This window comes from Papio anubis, chromosome 3 (genome assembly GCF_008728515.1).
Source record: "Papio anubis isolate 15944 chromosome 3, Panubis1.0, whole genome shotgun sequence".
Classification (NCBI taxonomy): Eukaryota; Metazoa; Chordata; class Mammalia; order Primates; family Cercopithecidae; genus Papio; species Papio anubis.
Window position 1 is genome coordinate 75,476,458 of NC_044978.1, and position 23,428 is coordinate 75,499,885.

General features: G+C 35.3%; 1 protein-coding gene across 45 annotated transcripts in view; it reads left to right on the plus strand.

Annotated features, from left to right (window-relative positions):
• The window catches only part of CAMK2D (calcium/calmodulin dependent protein kinase II delta), a 305,944-nt gene that overhangs the window by 133,264 nt on the left and 149,252 nt on the right, over positions 1-23,428 (plus strand). For 44 of the 45 annotated variants that reach the window (XM_003899111.5, XM_031664320.1, XM_017958999.3 and 41 more), the window contains one exon: positions 12,949-13,003. In XM_003899111.5, coding sequence (XP_003899160.1) covers positions 12,949-13,003 — 55 coding nt within the window. Of the gene's footprint in view, positions 1-12,948; positions 13,004-17,317; positions 17,375-23,428 lie in introns of all 45 variants that reach the window. The other variant, XM_021938742.2, reaches the window with a different exon arrangement.

Sequence of the window (23,428 nt, forward strand, 5' to 3'; positions counted from 1 at the left end):
TTTGCATTTTGAAAGGATGACTGCCTTGTCAGTAATGGATTTGAGGCAAAGGCACAGGGGATGTTAAATGGTTGTTTACCAGGAAATTTGTCTTTCAGGTTTAAAAATTTGCTAAACTTTCTCAATAGCAAGTTAATTTTGGAAAATAAGAAAAATCAGAAAAGCATGTTGTTTGATGAAATCAGTTTGTCAGTGGATAAAGACTGCTGATTTAGTAGCCCCGTATAGATGAAGACATTTCATAGTTCATTTAGTTAAAACTTACGACTTGTTAGATTTGTTCGCCACATAGTTACATTGTGTTCTTGTGCTTCCCTGGGCATGGTTAATGAGAAGACTGTAAAATGAAACATGTTTTATGGGATATGCCTTAGCCGCAAAGCCAATAATCCAGAATACAGAATTACAAAATCAGTGAGAGGATTTCGTCTTAATGACTGCAGGAGTGCTGAGATCACCATTCCTTGATTCATTCACAGTTATATCCCCAGCAAATAATGTTCAAGAAAATATGCTGAGTGACTGAAAGAAAGAACCCCACCTAGAACCTTACTTCTTACAATACTAAGTAGTGCTCTGTCTTCTTAACAGTCTTAGGTACAACTATTCATAAGCTCTTCATTTATCCCATTGGCTTAGAATCTCTGAATGAAGACTCTAGTCAAGATTATAGATGTAAATATATTTTCCAGGAATCTTGGAACATATTTTCTATTAACATTTTTTGTTCGGGGTTGAAAGACAGTTTGACAAAATAGTTTGCTTAAGAATAGAGGTGGCAAAACCAATTTTCATCAAAAAAAGAATGTCATATAGATATTTTTATTGAGAACAAATTTAAAATGTATCTTCTTTATTCATTTTTTACAGTATGTCATCTGGCATATAAGAGCCAGGAAGAAAACTTAATTAAAATGCATATTCAGACCAAGTATGAAGATATTAAAATGTTTATATAATGAGTGAATAAAATCAGACTAACTCTTCATTGTTCTCTAAATAATTTAGATGCCGTAAATACGGGATATTTGCATAAACACTTAAAATCACAAGCCAGGACAACCTAGTGAGACCTCATCTCTACAAAAACAAAAAATTATCCAGGTGTGGTGGTGTGTGCCTGTAGTAACTGGAAGGCTGAGATGGGAAGATGACGTGAGCCCAGGAATTGGAGTCTACAGTGAGCCTTGATCACACCACTGCACTCCAGCCTGGTAACACAGCAAGACTCTGTCTCAAAAATAAAAAATATGTAAAATCACAATCACACTTTAATAAGATTTAGAACTTTTGGAAATATAATAGTAATAAAATACCAAAAATTATATTTCTTAAATTTGGTTCTTAAAAATATAATTTACTTAAAAATATCTCTTCTAGCAGGGTGTGGTGGCTTATGCCTGTAATCCCAGAACTTTGGGAGGCCGAAGCAGGCGGATCACAAGGTCAAGAGATCAAGACCATCCTTGCTAACATGGTGAAATCCCATCTCTACTAAAAATACAAAAATTAGCTGGACGTGGTGGCGCACACCTGTAGTCCCAGCTACTCGGGAGGCTGAGGCAGGAGAATTGCTTGAACCCGGGAGGCGGAGGTTGCAGGGAGCTGAGATCATGCCACGGCACTACAGCCTGGTGATAGAGTGAGACTGTCTCAAAAAAAAAAAAAAAAAAAAAAAATTCTCTTATAAAAACATGAAAGTTTACTGAGTATGAATCTTAAGCAATTTGAATAACTGTTGGGTTAATGCTTAGACTGTGAGAAAATTGCCAACTTTTCACGCTTTTCGTTAGTTTTCTTTTTCCCTTTAATTGTACAATAATAAATCAGGCATCATAATATTTGCAAACTGCCCCCGTTCTCTAATAATCTGTGTTCATTTCTTCTTGTGCTGATTGCAGTCTGACTCTCTTGAGTGAGCTGCTTTATCTGCAGCACCTGGAGGTGTTGGCTGTTTCCTTGGGCCTCTGCATACCAGGGGAGGGACAACTGTTTTCTTGCTCTTCACTGCTTTTACAAGACCATAGTTAACACCTCCTCCCTCAATATCCCCTACCTCCATCCTTACCCAAACCTATCTTTGAAAAACACTTTCTTAGATTATAACATCCTACATTCTTAGCGCAGCAGTTTTCTGTCATTCTCTTGGTGATTCCTATCATTTGTTGTATTATATAGTGAATGACTTAATACGTTCTCTCCTTTCCACCTCCACCATCATTCTTCATGGCTTTAGTTAGCCACATAGATTATACATGCCAAACTCTGGCCTCTCAGCACGTATATTCTCTCTTTCAGCAATCTTACCCTCTACTCCAGGGGTCAACAGACTTTTTCTGTAAAGGGGTTTGTATTTTCAGTTTTCTGGACATGTCTTTGTTACAATTATTAAACAATGCAGTCCTAGCTTTATACCACCACAGATAATACATAAACAAATTGATGTGGCTATGTTCCAAACAAACAAACAAAAACTTTATTTACAAAAATGAATACTCTGAAAAGCTGTGTAGGGACTTAAAACAGATGAGGTCGTGAGCCATGTGAATATCAGGGGAAAGAATTCCAGGCAGAGGAAACATCAAGTGCAAAGGCTCTGAGACAGGAGCTTGCCTGGAGTTCTCCAGAAACAGCAAGGATGCCAGTGGAGTTGGAGCACAGTGGACCAGGGACAAGCAGTAGGAAAGGTTAGGGGGATGAGGGTAGGGGAGAAAGGGACCTTTTAGGCCATGAATGGAGTTTGGGCTCTTACTCAGAGACAGTAAGTGGAGAGCCATTGGAGGATTCTGAACCGAAGGACAATAATCGGATTTAAGTTTTAACACAATTGTTCTGGCTGCTATGGTAAAGACAGTGAGAGGGCAGGGTAGAAACACAGAAATTAGATAGGAGGCTACTGGACTTGCCACAGATCAGGCTTGTAACTGGAGGAGATGAAAAGTGGTCAGATTTTCTCTGTATATGTATGTATATTCCATCTCGCCCTATTATATTTTGAAGGATTTGCTTTCAGATTAGATTTTGCTTTCACAGAAAGGGTCAAGAATTACGTTGGGGTTTTTATGAGCAACTGGAAAGATGGAAGACCATGGATGAAGCAGGTTTCAGGGAGAAGATCACGAGTTCTTTGAGCTTGTTTGGTTTGCGATGTCTGTGAGATAAGCAAATGCACCATACATTTGAGATGCCTGACATTCATTATAACTTCCTTGATTTAATGATAAATAGACAATTATTCTTTACTTTAAAAACATCATTGACCTAGGCTGAACTAACTGTTCTCTTGAAGGCTTAGATAAAAATACATTAGGTGCCTGATAGATGCAGACTGGTGCCTGCAGCTATATTCACTAGTAGTATTCATTATTCCAATGGCATCTAATTCATGAGCAAGTTCAGAAATAACTCCCATGCTTTTCCCAGATTGTGAGCCTAAGATCACAGAATGTATTTTTCATATACTTCTTTTGCATATATTATCCAGGAGAAATAAACTGATATTTTAAGTGCTTTCATCATAAAAATAGATATATAGAGACAAATGTTATTGGATAATATAATATTATAATACAATATGTCTACAAGCCAGTTACATTGCATTTCTTAACATGTATTAGGATTTTAAACTCACATATTTCCTGCTTATAGGACATATCAACTTTAGAAAAATGCGATAAATGAATTTTCAAAAAAGGAATTGAAACATGAGAGCATTTGGGCTAGTGAGTCTCTAGGGAAAATACAGTTGCAAGTGTTAAGATAATATGGTAGTAAGTTACAAAGAGAAGATGATCTAATAAGATTTTCCATTTACTATTCTCCAGGGGCTAGTGTTATAAAAGCAACTCATCTGCTCAGTTAATTTTTTTGAAGAGCATATTTTTAATTTGGCAAGATAAATGTTCTATGTTTTCTCTCTAGTTGTTCATTAAAAACAATTCCAAAATAAAATGAAGTATGTTTTAAACTTTAACATGCTAGAGTGTTGAAGAGGGAAAACTCTTACACTTAAAGAATCATATTCAGCTTTGTATTGGTCATAACTGTATTGTTTGTTTTCCATACTGTTTATTAGCCATAATCATGCAGGAATATAGAAATGTAAAAACTTAGAAAGGATGTTATAGGATCTTCTTAAAGGATCATCTAATCCAGTGCTTATCAAGTATTACTTATTGTGACCTAGAGTTTAAAAAATATTTTATATCATGGCCCAGTGTATATTTTATATATGTGTGCGTCTGTGTGTGTGTGTACGACCCAAGCAAAAGTTTCAAAAAGCAATAGTTACCTTTAATGTGAAATATACTTCAGCCTGTTTGATTTTATTCTTGTTATTTTTTATCTTCTTTAAAAATTGTTTCTTCTAGCCAGGAATGGCGGTGTTTGTGTAATCCCAGCTATTCTGGAGGCTGAGGTAGGAGGATTGCTTAAACCAGGCCAGCCTCAGCAACATAGCAAGACCCCATTTCAAATTAAGAACAAAAAAAATTGTTCTGTTTTTCCTTACAGAAGTAACAACTCTTCATCAGCAAGGGATTTGTCTTCTCAGGAATACCTTTACTTTTCCATATATTGTCTGTCTTCCCTTACTTCTCCCATACTCATCAAAATTTCTGATAAGGTTAAGAGAGTACAGTAAGATAGACCAAGACAGACGTCTCTCTTCTTTTTCGAATTTTTTTTTTTTTTTTTTTTTTTTTTTTTAAGACAGGGTATCACTGTGTTGCTCAGTCTGGAGTACGGTGGTGATTTCTCGGCTCACTGCAATCGCCACCGCCCTGGTTCAAGCGATTCTCCTGCCTCAGCCTCATGAATAGCTGGGACTACAGGCATAAATTACCACACCCAGCTAATTTTTTGTAATTTTGGTAGAGATAGGGTCTCACCATGTTGCCCAGGCTGGTCTCAAACTCCTGACTTCAAGTGATCTGCCTGCCTCAGCCTCCCAAAGTGCTGGGATTACAGGCGTAAGCCACTGCACCTGGCCCTTTTTTAATATTCCTAATGGCTAAGGATATTGACGAGAGATCACTGACTAACTTGCAATACATAATGGAAAATAGAATTACAAAAACATGAGGAGGCAAGAAGAAAAGAAAGTTGGAATCACTGATTAAAATTCATAAAACAAATTATATGAATGTAAAACTTAAAGAGGGAAGGAAGATTTTTCTATATAAATGAGTATTATTTCAATACTCTTGAAATGAGTGTCAACTTTTCCAAGAAATGAAATTACCTTTTTAGAAAACAAAAAAAGCAGAATGGAATTATTCAATTAAAATATAAACAAGATAACCTCATTATTTTTCATAGAAAACAAAGAACGTTTCCAGATATTACTAAATCTATTATTTAATTTCCCCTTACATTTATGTTTATATTAAAAATGAGCAGGACAGGGTATTACATGATTACCTATTTACTTTTATATTGTTTTAATCTTCTCTGAGCTTCTATATTTAGCCATTGATGACTTTTTTCTTTCAAGCAAAAGAACTGATTGTTCTTTCATGCTGTTTGTGGTGTCATGTGATCAGTGTGGTTGACTCCCATAGAGTCAACAGTTACTGATCATATCTCCCACTTGCTGATTTCTTTCCAGGTTGAAATTCTCCCAGGTAATAACTATTTTGACCCATCAGAAAACCAGCTGGATAATCTAGGCTTGTAATTAGTGCTGGCTTGTAATTAGTGCTGGCTTGTAAAAGGCATAATGATTTCTTCTAGTCAGTACTTAATGCTATTATACTAATCTGATCCTGTAGATATTGAAGATGATCTAAACTTGGCTTTTAATCTTGAATCAGGAGTCGGGTGAGGATTTGAGAATAAGGATGGAGACTATAGTCACCAGAGTTGATATGCTTTGAGTTTCAGGACTTATCTTGGGATCCAGTAACTTTCTTTGTGTACTTTTAGAATAGTTTTTAAAGTAATATAGATGGCATTCCCTATCAAGTTTTCATATAATAATTACATTTGATTATTTTAAAAAGTAGTTAATTAATATTCATTCCTATTCTTAAGTATAAGCAGTGAATTGCTTTGAAGTATAATTTAATGTTAGTTGATATTAAGTTTACAAGGTAGTTTTTTTTTGTCACTACAGGAAGAATATCTGAAATTTACTATAATTTTTCAATTTCTGATATAGAAGTTAATCTTAACTTTTGAGTAATGAATAATGACTTATTTGGCATTTATTAATGGGGCATATTGCTAAATAGCTTTTGAAAAATATATATCCTTTATGTAACTTTATGTGTTCAAATAGCTAAAATTAGAACAGACTGTGGCTTCTAAGCCTGACCAGTTCATTTGTTTGCCTTAGCCAGCTAATCAAACTCCCAAATTTTGTATGCTCAAATGTTGAAGTTTCTTGTTAAAACAAGTAAAAAGACAAAGTATAAATTCTATATAGGACTCTTGACCTTAATAACAGCATAAAAACGAATAGGTATCTATATCTGTCTATATTTATATTCAGTGTTTTAAAAATGAACATCTCTATTTCAAAAAAAAACAGCATATATTTTTCTAATGTACTCAAGTTAATATATTTTATACTGGGAAAATAAAAATCAAATGGTGTTATTTTGTTAATTATATTACTTGTGTTATAGGAAAGACATTTTAAAAAACCACATAGAGAGATTTGGCTTCACTTTTAGAAGTGTTAGTTTGATTTTGAACTTAGTTTTCAGTGCTTTTGTGTTTTCTATTTGAAAAGTTTTCTCTCTAGAAATGAGCAGCTTTGTCCTAAATAAAGCCAGGAGAAAAATGGTTGAGCTGAAATTTCTCTCCAGAGTGGTGTAATTTGACTGTTAAAATGTTCTAATACTAGTGTGTGTATGTTTTTATATTTTTTATGTAATATTGAAAAAAGTGTATATAGATATAAAATTAATAAATATATGTATATATTTATTATTTTTAATTTACAAATGAACTCAGTGTTGGATTCCCTCTTTTGGGGTAGACTTGGCATGTTCGATGGCCTAACTTGGCTAGTACTTGTTTTAGCTGTGAATTATAATTAACTACTGATGGGAATATAAAAAGGAACTGACTTACAAGCTGCCATTTTTGCATCCCAGTATGTGAACCAAATCCAACTACCTCAATTTTTGCAACATAGCAAAGCTAAAAATGCAAATTCTGCCTCATTAATAACCAGGACTATAGCTCAGAGCTGACAAACAATGATTATGAGGATATAATACAATCTGTTCTGTATGAATTACTCTATTAGTATTATGATAATATTGGCAGCATTGCCCTACCATGCTCACTTTTAGAATTTATACTAATTCTTCCTTATTTTCTGAGGTCAGACTCATTCTTTTTTTCTGCTAAATTTGCTTGTGATATTGAAAGACTTATTTGAGGACAGTGTGGTCAATCACACATTTCAGATTAAATCTTTTCTGTTTATTTATTCTATTATTAGGTAATAATCCCCATCCCAGATTTAGTGGCCTAAAATAACATTAGTTTATTAATTGTAATAATTTTTATGAGTTGACTGGATTGAGTCAGATAGGTGCTCTACTCACATGGTGTAACTGAGGTCATTCATGCAGTTTCGTTCAGCTATGAGCTCTGCTAGTAATAAAATGTCAAAATTATCTCTCAACCTCGGAGGTTTCTCTCCATGTGGCCTCTTGTCTTTCAATCTAACCTGATCTTTTCTTTTAGCACAGCAAGTGGTTTTCAAGATTACAGCTCCAGTGTAGGAAACTTATTAAGGTTTTGTTTGCATCACACGTGCTACTCACTCAAAGCAAATCACATAACCAAGCCCAGAGGTAATGTGGGAGGGGACTGCACAAGGACATGAATAATGATGGACATAGTCCACTGGGGTCCACCAATGTAATTGACTGCCTCATCTCCATAATAAATTTTAGTGAAGAGCAACAGATAGTGAGTTTGGGTTGTGTAGCAGAGTAAGAATCAGTATAATTTGAACCAAATAATTTTTATATAAATAATTAACAACCTTGGTTTTATTTTGTGTGGGGGGTACTGTTAAGAAATAGAGGAAAGAGGAAGACTTTGTATCCTATCATCAGTCTTTTATGAAAGATAATAAGTCTCTGTAAAATAATATATTCCTTTTCTTTTGACAGGAGTGTTTCTAACATGTGTCATCAAAATGGATAAGATGTACCTAATCACCGTTGACATAGCTTCTACTTGGAGTTTAATTTTCCTACTCTTTTCCCTCTTCTCCCTTGCCCATTCATTTCTACTTCCACCCCCGCCCGCCCCCCCCCCACACACACACACCTTTTTGTCCATGCTATCATAATGTCCATGATGTGAAAGTGTTAATTTTTGGAAATGAAAAATAATTTAAATTTATGGTATTTTGTATGTTGGGTAAGCTTTCAGATTCTTCAACTCACTAGCATTTTTGGTACATTAAATGTTCTATCAGATAAAACAGCTGAGTCACTGGCAATTCTCATATTCCTAATTTGAAGTGGAAAAATAACAATTTTCTGGGGCTTTAGGAACTGTATAGAGAGACAAATGTGGCTTCATATCCTAGACATCGTCTAGCTACCTCTATACCCTCAAAATTAGAGCATCACATTTTAAACCTACACTCAAAAGAGTTTTCTTTTTCTGTGGAAATTGTCTGTTACTTATTTGTTAAACTACTTTTCTTTCTTCAGTCACCATAATAATTTTTTTATTTCTTCTCTTTTGAATTTTTTTGAGTATTATTTTACCCTGACAAACCAGTTCATATGCCACCAGGTATTTGGCAAGTAGTTTGTTGACAGAAAGGTTTTAGGGAGCCCACCTAGTATTCTCAGTAAGAACAAGGTCTTTGGAATCATCCATCTCTATATTTTGGTCCTAGCCTGGCCAATTACTGGCTGTTAACCTGGAAGTTTTCTCCACACCCCTAAGCCTATGAATGTTCATTTGTAAAAGCTTATGGTAAAGTGTCCTTGTGATGCTTGCGTATATTAAATAACTCTTGCACAAATTATTTGCATTGTGCCTGACAGTAAGAACTGTAAGTTTTATTTTATCTTTTAACCCCTTAAGTGAAATGAAGAATTAAAATAAATAGAAAACTTCTATCATATTTAAAATTTCTCAGATCATACAATGACCATGGCCTATTTGACCCTTTCTTTATGGAGCTAATATTTAGCTAGAAACTGCAATGGAATAATGCAAGCACACAGGACAGGAAGAGAAAGCAGCGATCCTGTGATCATTCAAATGTGATAATACACGCAGGAGAGAAAGGAAAAGAATTAGGCCATGGGTCAACTAACCTTTGGAACTATTTTTAGCCTCAGAAGCACTTTTATCCCCCTTGTAAATTCCATACTTAAAGTTCCATAATTTAAAATTCTATTCCAGATGAGAACTGTTGTGCTATTTCAGGTTGTGAAAATTCATTTATTCATATACGTAATTTTACCTTTGAGCAAACTTCAAAAAGAATGACTGCCAAAATGTATTATAACCTGTTTTCTCAAATGTTTTTCTCATTATCGTTTTTAAAATTTCTCTCTAAAAAAGTCACAGGGACAACTGTAATTAGGCTAATTGTGCCCACTCATATGTGCAGCTTATGGCAATAACAGAGCGGTCATAGAAAGAACGAGGTGCAGTATGCTTCAAAATGCAGCATCTGCAGTGCTGTCAAGGCCAGCCATGCCGTCAATCTTGAGCTAACAGCTGTGATGAACAGAATGTTATGTTATTCCCTTGGTGTGAAAATGATTTGACAATTATTTATAGGAAATAATTAATGTAACATTTGTAAAAGTAAACATGATTTTCAATCCTTGAGAAACTGTTAAAAAGGAAAAAAAGGATAGGAGATGAAAGATACTTTCGACCAACAGAAAAGGCTTGGAGATAAATAGATGATGTCTACAACTAAAACAGTATCTTCCAGACTGTTTTAGACACACCATCAACTCTGAGAATAATAGTTGAAGAGTTAAACATTTTTAAAGGAAACAGACCCATCCTCACAATAATTGTAAACATGTGGAATGTCTCTGTGAAGACAACAGGGCCTACTTTTGTTAATACAGTAAGTTAAAATCATGACAATTTCATGTAATTCTGTTTTTTCAGTTCATTATTTAAAATAAGAGAGTGGAAGGAGGTAGGGAGGGACATAAGGAAGGAAGGAATGAAAGAAGGAAGGAAATATATATATATTAATCTCAAGTAAACATGATGCTGATTTTTTTCTGCTACATCAGTAACATATTTATTCATAATCTCGTGTGGTCAAATGACTGGTTAGACTTATTAGAGATTATTTTGGAATTGTGTGATGCAAAAGAAGTAAACTTGGCTGAATGATTTGTCTCAAAACCTATCACATGTTAGCTGGTTAAGTGCTTTTATATCATATGTTTGATTATCAGGCTTCCATCTGAACAACTCCTGACTTCTTCAAAACATAATTTCTGAATGATGATATTTAGTATTAATTAGTATTAATAAGTGAATGGAAATAATTCTAAGAAAATGTTATTCCCAGGATAGACAGAAATTATTACTACTTCTCCAGTTGTACCTGAAATATTCTCCTCTGTTCAGCTGTACATCCCTTTGATCTGGACACCTGAGATCCCACTTGCACCTAAGGCTTTTACCTTCAGACAGTGGAAGAAAGTAATGATGATTTCCTCCTGGTCACATTATAGACTTTACTTTTCAGTTTAACTTTGATAACATGGGAACCCATCTTATTTTCCAGAATAATTGTATGAGTTCTTTAAGAAGCAATGCCATTATTTAAGTTCATTTGAATACATACTGTATGATAGCTGGTAAGTGAGGTATCTCTGAAACTGTGTCATTCAAGAAAACCAGTGAGCTATTGTCCATGGCCCAGCTTTCTTTACTGTGCTAAATGATCATTAGAAGATGCATCATCAAACCAAACTCTTTATTTTCTTCAGCAGCATAAGTTTAAGCAAAGCTAGCAGGCATCTCTGATATTGGCAACTTGAAGAATACTTTTCTCACCATTGAAGTGATGGAAGAATTGCTTATGTAGCAATCGTTTTATTTTATTTATATATATATATGCATGTGTGTTATGTGTTTATATAATATATATAGCTATCGTTGGTGAAAATTTCTGTCCCAAATCTTCTGTAGTAAATGTTCAAAAACAATTTGATGAAAGACCATCTACTATGTGCCAGATCTCTGTGTGGGATGCAAGACTTATAAAATATGGTTCCTGTTTGGGAGTATTGATGATGAGACTCTATATACTGAAGAAGTGAAAGGTGTTAGAGGTAGTAAATAAAGATAAAATATGCTGCATGAATGACCTCAAGGGTGACACTGTGACAAATAAGGATGGCAGGGCAGGGGGTACTGCAGTGTGCTTACATTTCATGCATTTGAAGGCTAAGTAGAGAGTCTCAGACTGAACTGTTGGCTGCATTTCCAGTTGCCTACAGTATAGGCCTCCTCCTCATGTTAGTAACAATGGAAAATTCATATTTTATAAACTATAATCTATCTAGAGAGGGATTCAGAAAATATTTTAATAGGAGGCCAGGAATGAGATCCAAAGGGGATGGAATTAGATGATAAAGCACAGAGATTATGTTAAGTCTATGAGCTTGAGTGTTGAATGGGTACTAGAGTCTCCCTCTATAAATAATTTTAGTTTGTGTGATAACCTAAATGTTCTTATAAATTCACATTTTCCACGTGGTGGTCATCAGTGCATAGGAAACATAACAGTAGTAGAAATGTAGTAGAAAATCATTATTATTTTGTGGTGACTTTTGTAAAAGCAGTTGTGCCCTAAAACTTTTTTGCTTTCCCTGCCTTCTTTTGCTCCCAGTGAAGATCAAGTCACCACTTCAAGTGATTTGGATACATAGGAAGAATTCACTGGGGCTACCAGTGGTTGCAAGGTGGGAGGAGGAAGAGGAGCAGAAAGAATAACTGTTGGGTACTAGGCTTGGTACCTGGGCGACAAAATAATCTGTACGTCAACCCGCCGTGACATGAGTTTACCTATGTGGCAGACCTGCACATGTATACCTGAAGCTAAAATAAAAGTAAAAAATAAATAAATAAATAAGAAAAATTTACTATCGATGAAGGATAACTGGGATAAGGTGTGGGGCTTATGAACAAATAAATAGCAGACACAGCGGTATGTAATTCTACATGTATGATTTAGTTTAGAGTTATCAGTTAAAGTCTAGCTCACTGAAGTTTTTAAAGTGGTATTAATTTGAGGAACTAGTAGATTATTTTAGCAAAAGTTCAAGCTGTACATTTTGGGCTAATGACTTGGTAAATGGATTTGGCTGTCCTGAGTAAATAAGTAACATAACAAAAACTGTGTTTTGCCAGGTTGACCAGGGAGTGCCACCTAGAACTTCTTGAACAAAAGGGAGAACACAGGGAAACCATTTCCTAGACTTGGAATCATTCCTCTTAATGTCTATTGTAGTGACCAAGCATGAGTTGGTGAGGACTTGGACTAAGGTGATAGCAAAGGGAATGGCAAGGAAGTGAAAGAATTGCCAGAACCTCGTAACTTTGAGTATATGGACATGGACATATATTATAATGATCCTTAACATTTGTTTAGTATTCACCTGAAAATTTGTGGATTTATTTCTATCTCATTTAATCTCAACCATTTTATAAAGCATAGGTACTAATATCATTACAAGTTAAGCAGTTTTTTTTTTAAGATCACATAGTTACTAATTTTCAGAACCAGCACCCAAACCTTAGGTCTATCTGAACCCAAGCTATGTTGTAAAAGATACGGACGTATCAAAGGCTAAAATAAAATGTAATGCTAGTATTTCTAGCTAGGAGACATCTGCCCATGTGAAGTGGGGTTTAACATTGATCATTGGAATAGGTATAACACAATTTTCTTTTCTTATTTTTTTCTAGTGCGACTTCATGATAGCATATCAGAGGAGGGCTTTCACTACTTGGTGTTTGATTTGTAAGTATATACTCTGTATTCATTATTTTTGCAATCTAATTGAGGACCGTTTTGAATTAATGATTTTTCTCATTGTACAGTCCAAATTACTGACTGCTACAATATTTTTTAATGTTCTTCAAGTAACATTCAACTCTAATTCTTTTGAAAAGAGTATACTACTCAGCATTGTTTTATTTAAAATTTAAATTAACCTTAATTTGAATTAACCTTAACCTAAGTGAAATAATTATATCTCTTTGTGTTGTCCATTGTGATGTTATGCGTGGTTCTCAGTTCTATCTTGTAGCACAAAAAATGACGTGAGCAAAATTTTCCATTTAATTTTTACGAGTATGTATAATTTATTGTCTTAATGTAAAAAGAAGACTCAAGGAAGAAACTTGGATTACCAAAATTGATTTAAACTAATCAAGACTTTTAAAGTGAGGCGCCGTCAGTAAGAATGAAGGGAAAATAATGACTCTTGGCAGGGATATAGTAAAACAGGCCATACATATGGTTGCTAGGAGTTTAATAAGAACATACTTTCTGGAAATCAATTTGGTGCTACTGTGCTCATCAAAGGGAATAAAAATGTTTGTATCATTTGACTTGGACTTTGCAACAAAGTCCATGGAAAGTATACCCTAAATTCAGTTAAAATTTTATACTGAAAGATGTTCATTGCATCATCCTTTATAACGGGGGAGAAAATAAAAGAAAGAAACTAACTTAAGGATCCAATTACAGAGAAATAGCTACATAATTATAGTATATTCATATAATGGACTACTGTCTAGCATTTTAATGTGATGCCACAGAGTTTTGGGAAAGATTTAAAAAATTATTTCACATAATATGAGTTTGAAGCTAGGTTAATACTAGGTTTGGTTAATTCAGTACTTCAGTGATATCATTAAGAAACCACGTTCTTTCCATCTGTCTGTTTTTAGTAGTATGTGGGTTTGTCTTCATGTTTGCGTTCCCCTATGGTCTCAAGTTGACTGCCACATTTTCAGTTATCACAGTGACTTCCAGGCAGAAAAAGGGGAATCAAAATTCTGTTGCGTAAGTTTTTATTCATGGAGAAATCTTTCTCAAGAGCCTCTCAGAAGATATCTGTTCAAGAATCCTTAATTAGAACTGCTTCTCAAGCCCACACTAAACCAGGTATTTGTTAAGGGAATGAAATTACAACTGGCATTGACAAATCATAATTTAGTCTGTAGATCTGGTGAGGGAACTGGCCTCCTCTGAATCATGTAATACCCAGTCCAGAACTAAATTGTGATTTTGTTATTAAGAAAGAATGGGAGTTTTATCTATTGGGTAGTGTCACGCGTGTCCGTGTGAAGAGACCACCAAACAGGCTTTATGTGAGCAATAACGCTTTTTAGTCACCTAGGTGCAGGCGGACTGAATCCAAGAAAAGAGTCAGCAAAGGGAGATGGGGTGGGGCAGTTTTATAGGATTTGGGTGGGTAGTGGAAAATTACAGTCCAAGTGGATTTTTCTCTTGTGGGCAGGGACAGAGGTTACAAGGTGCTCCCTGGGGAGCTTCTAATACTCATTGTCCAGGAGAAGGAATGTCACAGGGTCAATTGATCAGTTAGGGTGGGGCAGGAACAAATCACAATGGTGGAATATCATCAGTCAAGGCAGGACCTGGCTATTTTTACCTCTCCTGAAGTTCCTCAGTTGCTCCAGGCCATCTTGATGCATACCTGCAGGGTTGGGCTCAGAGGCCTGACAGGTAGGCAGCCAAGCATATCTGCCATATTTAGAATAGAGACTAAAGCTCTACTTTTGCACAATTCCTAGTGCACGGGCTCCTCTCCACAGTCCCAGTTCATCCATGGCTTGCTCCTGTGGCCGTAGTTTCATCTGGCTCTATGTTGTTCTAGTAGTCCTTCCTCTTCAGTCGTTTCTCAGCTCTTGTTTTTACTTTTTCCATTGTTTTTTCTTCCTTTCCAATGTTTGAGCCCCTTCTTTTCTTGAGCTTTCTTTAGCCATTCTTTTAGGATAGGTATGCTAGCAACAAATTGTTAGTATTCCTTTTTCGAGCTTGTCTTGATTTCCCCTTTATTCCTGAATGACATTTTTGCCAGATATATAATTCCAGGTTGAGAGTTCTTTCAATGTTGTGCCACTTCGTTCTGGATTCCTTGGTTTTTGATGAGACATCTTTGTCATTCTAATTGTTTTTCCCCTAAAGATAAGGTATTATTTCTCTCTGGCTGCTTTAAAGTTTTTTGGTTTTTGTTTCTTTTGTTGTTGTTGTCTTTGATTTTTAGGTTTGTCTATTATGTATCTTGCTTGGCTTGGATTTCTTGGAATTTACTTATTTGGGGTTCACTCAGCCTCCTGAATGTTTACGTTTTTGTTTGGCAAATTTGAGAAACTTTTGGACGTTGTTTCTTTGAATACCTTTTTAGCCCCACCTTCTTTCTCCCTTCCTTTTGGAACTCTGATGACTGAATGTTGGATCTTTTGTTAGAGTCTAAGAGGTCCCTGAGGCTTTTTGTTGTCGTTTTCCCCTAGTCTATCGTCTTTCTGTTGTTTAGTTTGGATAATTTATTATTGTTCTGTCTTCAAGTCTGATTGTCTAATTCTTTCCTCTGGTTTTTTGTTTTGTTTTGTTTTTCTAAGACAGAGTCTCACTGTGTCGCCCAGGCTGGAGTGCATTGGCACGATCTCTGCACACTGCAAGCTCCGCCTCCCAGATTCAAGCGATTTTCCTGCTTCAGCCTTCTGAGTAGCTGGGATTACAGGCGCACGCCACCACGCCCGGCAAATTTTTTTGTATTTTTAGTAGAGACGGGGTTTCACCATGTTGATCAGGCTGGTCTCCCAAAGTACTGCCTCCCAAAGTGCTGGGATTACAGGCATGAGCCACTGTGCCCGTCCCATCCATTGAGTTTTTTATGTCAGTTATATTTTTCATTTCTGCAGTTTTCTTTTCTTCTTTATAGTCTCTATTTCTTTGCCAAGATTCCCTTTTGTTTGTTTGTTTCAAGTGTGTTCATAAGTGCTCTCTGAAGCATTTTTTTTATTATGGCTATTAAAAATCCGTATCAGATAATTCTGACAGCATTGTTATCTTGGTGTTGCTGCCTGTTGATTATCTTCTCATTCAAATTGAGATTTTCCTGGTTCTTGATACAATAAGTGAATTTTGGATTATATCCTGAACATTTGGGGTATTATTTTATAAGACTTTGGATTTCATTAACTATTCTCTTCAGCAGGCCTTCTCTGATACCAGAATAAGCAGGTGCCATCTTATTACTGACTGGTGGGGGCTGTAGTCCAAGTTCCCCCAACAGCCTCCACCGACATGCCTGGGTGGTGTTTCCTTACTGCTGGGTGAAGTTATTGGAACACAGGAATTTTTGTTTTTCTATATTTAGTGGGAGAAATACACCTACCGCATATTTTTTAAAGCATCAGACCTGTTGTTATTTCTCAATAGATTTAATTTGTCAGATCTCCTTTGCTTTGCAGATCAAGGTATGGTATTGTAAACTGAGATATGTCCTTCATACTGTGATGGATGTTGGAATAAAAAACACTTGTTAGTTCTCGTTACTTAAGTAATAATATTCTGAACTGAGTTTGATCACAACTCGGTCAGGGAGGAAATACTTTTTTCTATCCTTTTAGGTTCAGTGCCTGGGGCATGAGAATTAAACTAACAAGAGAGACATTAACAAGAGACAAGGCATATAATTTTTATTAATATTTATGTGCATGGGAGTTCACAGAAAATAAGTGAAACTCAAAGAAGCAGTCAGGCTCAGGCTTTTATACCCCTTTAACAAAGGAAAGAGAATTTGGGCTTCAAGGGATAATGGAGAATTGACTTATGGAAAAGTGACTAGTAAATATATGAAGGAACTAATGGAAGATAAGGTTTATTTTAGTAAGATCTGTTTCGGCAAATTCATCTGCTGTCGACTCCCTGTCTTCTATGGTGATTCAATCTTTCTCACTGGTGTTGGGGAAAGAGAGCATCTTCCTTAAAGGGAAATTTATGCCCTGCTTTTAGGCAGATAAGGGAGGGCAGATAATTCTCTCTATATCTGTTGATTCTCACTTAGCTTTAGCTCAAAATAATCCTTATGCCAAAGTGGCATATTTGGGGGTGATATATTTTGATCTCCTTCTGCTGCAAGAAGCACTTCAGTGTTAGGTCAAAACCTTCTATGCCAGTTTTCCACAGTCATCAAGTTATTTATATCTGCATTTTAAAATTTATAGCTTCTGTATTCCTTATTAAATTAAGGGCGTGATGAGAATCACATAGTTTATTTTTTCTTGTATCATTTTTTAGAAATTCGGCACAATAATTGGTGAAGAACATAAAGAAAGCAGTTCACATGAAAACACAGTAAGATTTTTAACTAAAGTGGATTATGTCTTTAGCAATGATATTTGTTTGGGTTACTAATGTCTCTGAAACCAAAGTGAAGAAGGTGAAAGTTTACATACAAACCATAGTAACTTGAAATATGTTGCAATAGGCAACTGAACTTCTGCTTCTAGAATGAAGGGCTCAAATTCTTGCAGTTGTTCTTTAGTATTTAAAATTTAAGAGGAGCATTATCAGCAGTTATCCTGAAAATGATCTACTAGTAAATGAGATTAATAAACTAGTTAAACACAATCCAATGAAGCATCCAGCATTAGAAAAATTGAAAAACAATGGTTAAAACTATACATTTTCAATGACTGAAAAGAAAGCATAACAGATATAAGTATCTAATTTCTCAAAATTGTATGATCATTGCAGCAATAATCTATGAAAAGGAAAAGTAAGCAGCTTTAGAAAAATGCACATTTTAAATATAGTTCAGAAATATACATTGGTATCTTAAAGATATCAATGAAATACTCTTCAGGAAAATTAGAGCCACTTACTCAATGAGTTCTGAGATAAAATAACTACTTGAATTCCCAAAGAAGGAATATTCCTTGTGTTTCTCCTTTTGATGGTAGTTTTGGCAGTGTGGTACTTGTACGTATTTCCTGTGGAATGTTAGCTATTCAGAATCTAATGGAAGTTCTATTTTTATAGGTGCATTGAGTCTTCTTCTAATGAAATGATTTTTGCTTTCTAAAAATCAAAACAAAGGAGAACGTGAGTTCTATGGAAACATTTTCTTCCTTTTTTTTTTTTTCTTTTTAAATTTTATTTTATTATAGAGATGGGGTCTTGCTATCTTGCCCAGGCTGGTCTCAAACTTCTGGTCTCAAGCTATCCTCCCTCCTCAGCCTCCCCAAGTGCTCAGACACAAGTCTGAGCTACCATGCCCAGCCTCTTCTTGCTATTTTTAATTTATATATTTTTATTCAGGTATCTAGCCATTTTTAACTATAAGGCATTAGTAGTCTCTTTTGCAGATAGACTCAGGAATGAGTTCAGGAAAGGCTTTTATGAAAGCAAAGTCATCTTCACAGCAAATAATGAACTGCCCTGATTTTTTTCAAATAATCCTTTCCAGAATTTGTGCGTAGCATGGTTTCTAGGCACACCTCAGCAGCTGTGGAGAACAAGGAGGGCTAAGTTCATAGAGGTGTGAATTTATCTAAGATAAGATGAGAAAGATAAGAGAAACCCGGAGCTAGATTGTAGTCCCTAAGGGAGAGGCCTTCAGGCAGAGACTTCAGCCTTCAGGCGGAGACTTGGGCCTTAAGCAGATAAGGCAGATCACAGATCAAGTTCGTTTCTAGGGCTGATGGCAAATAAGGCTTTAACATGGGCAGTCACTTGAGTATATGTATTGGCATTGAAAAATTGTTTTCTCTCTACCCGTTCTAGGTTCATTGGCTGAGACCCCCAAATTAGACTAACAGGAGACAAATTAAGAAAAAATAAAACCCAGAAGTTTATTAACCTGTGTATTATATGTTCACATGGAAGCACTCAGAGATGAGTAACTCAAAGGGGTGGTTAGAACTTTGGCTTATATATCATCTTAAAGGAACAATAAATTCTTAGATAAGAGACAAAACAAAGGAAAAGGACTTTGAGTCTATAGGAACAGCAAATTGTGTGAAGGTAAATAGATGAGGATCATTAATTACAGATAATGGCTAGTTGTAGTAAAGTTTCTTATGCGGATTCCTCTGGTGCAGTCTCCAGGCTCAGGCTCTAGGTTGTCACTAACTTCTACCCTCCCTGGAGACAGGGCAGGAAAGAAAACTCTATAAATGTATGTCCTACTTTTAGGTAAATAGAGGGAAAGCAAAGAGCTTTATCCGTATCTGCTTCTTCGCAATTGCCTTCATCAAAAAATAATTTTTACAAGTGGCATACTTTGGAGTGACATATTTTGTTACCCTTCATTAATGACATATTTCAGGAACTGTATATCAGAGAAAGTCAGTATTATGTGTTTGTTGAGTGAATACTTGTTCAAGAGACCAAAAAAAAAAAAAAAATCAATAATTACAGTATAGTACAACGTTTGCCATGATAAGACAGCTTCAAGCAAAGATGGTCTTAGTTTAGAGATAGCTTAACCCAGTTAGAAGTCACTGAAGTAAGGTGTTGGGAGGAATAAAAAAAAGAACTAAAATAGTGTAATCCCTTTGAAAATACTTTATAGAACATAGCTGAGTCTACAAATTTTGTTTCAAGATCATAATTTGTATTTAAGAAGCAGGCTAGGCACAGTGGCCCACACCTCTAATCACAAGTGCTTTGGGAGGCTGAGGCAGGAGATCGCTTGAGCCCAGGAGTTCAAGACCAGCCTGGGCAACATAGCAAGATTCTTGGTCTACAAAAAAATTTTAAAAATCAGTCTATGGTGATAGCAGATGCATGAAGTCCTAGCTACTAGGGTGGCTGAGGCGGAAAATCACTTGAGCCCAGAAGTTCGAGGCTGTAGTGAGCTGTGATCATGCCACTGCACTCTAGGTGACAGAGCAAGAACCTGACTTAAAAAATGAAAAAAAAAGAAGAAGAAGAAACAGTTAATCTACATAAAATGCATGATATTTTAAATAGCACACCCTGATGCTATAAATATACTTATTTCTTGTTTGTTTTTGGAAAATGGAATTTTGTTTGAATCAAAACATCTGAGCTATTTTAAAATGAAATTTAATGTTCATTACAGTGAAAACCAATGAATCTAGAATTTTAGTGTTTCTCATATGGTAAAAATACTGGTTTCCCAGTAGTTATACTAAACAATTTTAGTGTTTTTGTTTTTGTTTTTTTTCTCTTGAAAGGACACATCCAAATAGTGTTCCTTTTATTGAAAAATTAATAAAACAATTAATGATTTTATTATTTTTTTAAGGAAGAACACTTTAAAGGCTTATGACATTCTGTCCTTTTAATAGAAAGGGATGCTTTGTCATATACTTTTGATTCTATTCTGAGTGGAAGGCAAAAATACACGATTAACTTCTCTCTATTATGGTGCTCCACAGTGGCAAACTAAATCCTTCTACCCACGCATCATGTTTCCTTTATGTTGGTGAAAACTTTCAGTTTTTGTGGGATAAGATATAAACTTGTCTGCTGAAGACTGTTTAGTTACAACCTACAGAAGGAGGTAGGTTCTTAGTGATAAATACTATTTGATATCAGAATTTTTGTCAGGGATAATTGTCATAAATTCAAGAGGGCCTATTTCTATTTTATTTGTTCACCTTAGTAATATTATTCTTTGATGAGAATAAGGATTTCTTCTTAATATGTCTGTACCATCACTTTAATTTTGTGGCTCATGCTTGTAACCCCAACACTTCAGGAGGCCAGGGCAGGAGGATTGCTTAAGCCTAGGACTTAAAAATCAGCCTGAGTAACATAGTGAGTTCTCATCTCTACAAAAACATTTTTACAAAGTAGCCAGTGTGGTGGCATGCACCTGTAGTCCCAGCTACTTGAGAGGTTGAGGTAAGAGAATCACTTGAGCCCGGTTCATCAAGGCTACAGTGAGACAAGATTATGCCACTGCATCCTAGTTGACAGAGCAAGACCCTGTCTCAATTTAAAATAATAATGGTAATTATTATTATTATTGCACTTTTTAATATAAATCTGGATTTTTTGGTGTTATATCACTTCCTACATTTATTATAATTCATCTTCATGAAGTTAGAGAAAATATTGTGGAATATAGGACTTTTTGACTTTGACAATTCTTTTTAAACTTTTAATAAGCTTTATATTTTAGACCAATTTTAAGTTTACAGCAAAAATGAGTGGGAATACAGAAAGTTCCCATATACCCTTATGTCTACAAGTGCACAACCTCCTTTACTATCAAAATCCCCGCACAACATTAGTACATTAATTATAGTAGTACATTGTACTACTGTTTAAACCTACTTTGGTACATGATTATCACCTAGAGTCCATAATTTAAGCTAGAGTTCGCTCTTGGTGTTTTACATTGTATGGGTTTTTTAAAATGTGTAGTGTTCTGTAACCACAATTGTAGGATCATGCAGAATAGTTGCATTACCCTAAAAATTTTCTGTCCTCTGCCTGTTCTGTCCTCCTTACCCCCTGACTTCTGGCAACCACTAAACTTTTACAGTCTCCATAGCTTTACCTTTTCCAGAATGTCATATAGTTAGAATCACACAGTATATAACCTTTTAGATTGATTTATTTCACTTAGTAATAAAGTCAGCCCTGGAACAACATGGATTTGAACTGCACAGGTCCACTTATACATGGATTTTCTTCCACCTTTGTCACTCCTGAGACAGCAAGACCAACTTCTCTTCTTCCTCCTCCTCCTCTTCAGTTTTCTCAATGTGAAGATGATGAGGATGAAGACCTTTATGATGATCCACTTTCACTTAATGAGTGTCAATTTATTATCTCTTCCTTATGATTTTCTTAATAACATTTTCTTTTCTCCAACTTACTTTATTTTAAGAATACATTATATAATATGTGTAACATACAAAATATGTGTTTATCAACTCTGTTATCCTTCAGGCTTCCAGTCAACAGTAGGCTATTAGTAGTTAAATTTGTGGGGAATCAAAAGTTATGCAAGGGTTTTCAACTGTTGGGGAGTTGGTACTCCAACCCTCATGTTGTTCAAGAATCAACTGTACACATTTATGTTTCTTCTGTTTATTTTTATGTCCTTATAGCTTATTTCCTTTTATCATGGAATAATATTTCATTGTCTGGACATACCAGAGTTTATTGACTCACCCAATGAAGGACATCTTGGCTGCTTTCAAATTTTGGCAATTATGAATAAAGCTGCTATAAACATCCATGTGTGGGTTTTTGCATGGACATAAGTTTTCAAATCCTTTGGGTAAATACCTAAATGTGCTGCTGATGAATCATGTTGTAAGTGTATATTTAGTTTTCTAAAACACTGCCAGTATTCTTAAGTGGCTATAACATTTTGCATTCACACCATCAATGAATGAGAGTTCCTGTTGCTCCATACTGTCTCCATAGCTTTACCTTTGTAAGAATTCTCACCAGCATTTGGTGTTATCAGTGCTCTTGATATTGGCCATTTTAATAGGTGTGTAGTGATCTTCCATTGTTATAATGTGAAATTTGCTAACGACATACAATGATTAACGTCTTCTCATATGCTCGCTTATCATCTACATATCTTCTATGGTGAGGTATCTCTTCAGGTTTTTATCCCTTTTTTATTCGATAGTTCATTTTCATATTAAGCTTTGAGAATTATTTGTGTATTCCCAGCACTTCAAGAGGCTGAGGCGGGCAGATCACTTGAGTCAAGAGTTTTGAGACCAGCCTGGCCAACATAGTGAAACCCCATCTCTACTAAAAGTACAAAAATTACTCAGGCATGGTGGTGCATGCTTGTAATCCCACCTACTCAAGAGGCTTGAACCTAGGAGGCAGAGGTTGCAGTGAGCCAAGATCACACTACTATACTACAGCTTGGGTGACAGAGTGGCACTCCATCTCAAAACAAACAAACAAAAAAGAGTTATTTGTATATTTTGGTTAACAAAAGCTTTATCAGATGTGTGTTTTGGAAATATTTTCTTTAAGACCGTGGCTTATTCTCTCAACATTGTCATTTGCAGAGTGGAAATTTTTAAGTTTAATGAAGTTTAGCTTATCAATTTGTTTCTTTCATGGATTATGTGTTTTGTCTTATATCTAAAAAGTCATCAGCATACCCAAGATCATCTAAATATTCTCCTGTGTTTTCTGGGAAGTTTTAGAGTTTTGTGTTTTACATAAAACATAGGTGTGTGATCTATTTTGAGTTAGTTTTGGGGAAGAGTATAAGGTGTGTGTCTGGATTCATTTTTTTTAATGTGAGTATTCAGTTGTTTCAGCAACATTTGTTAAAGAATGTTTTTTTTTTTTTCCCCCAGTGTATTGCCTTTGCTCTTTTATCAAAGATCAGTTGATTATACTTGTGTAAGTGTATTTCTATACTCAAAGATCTGTTCTGTACCA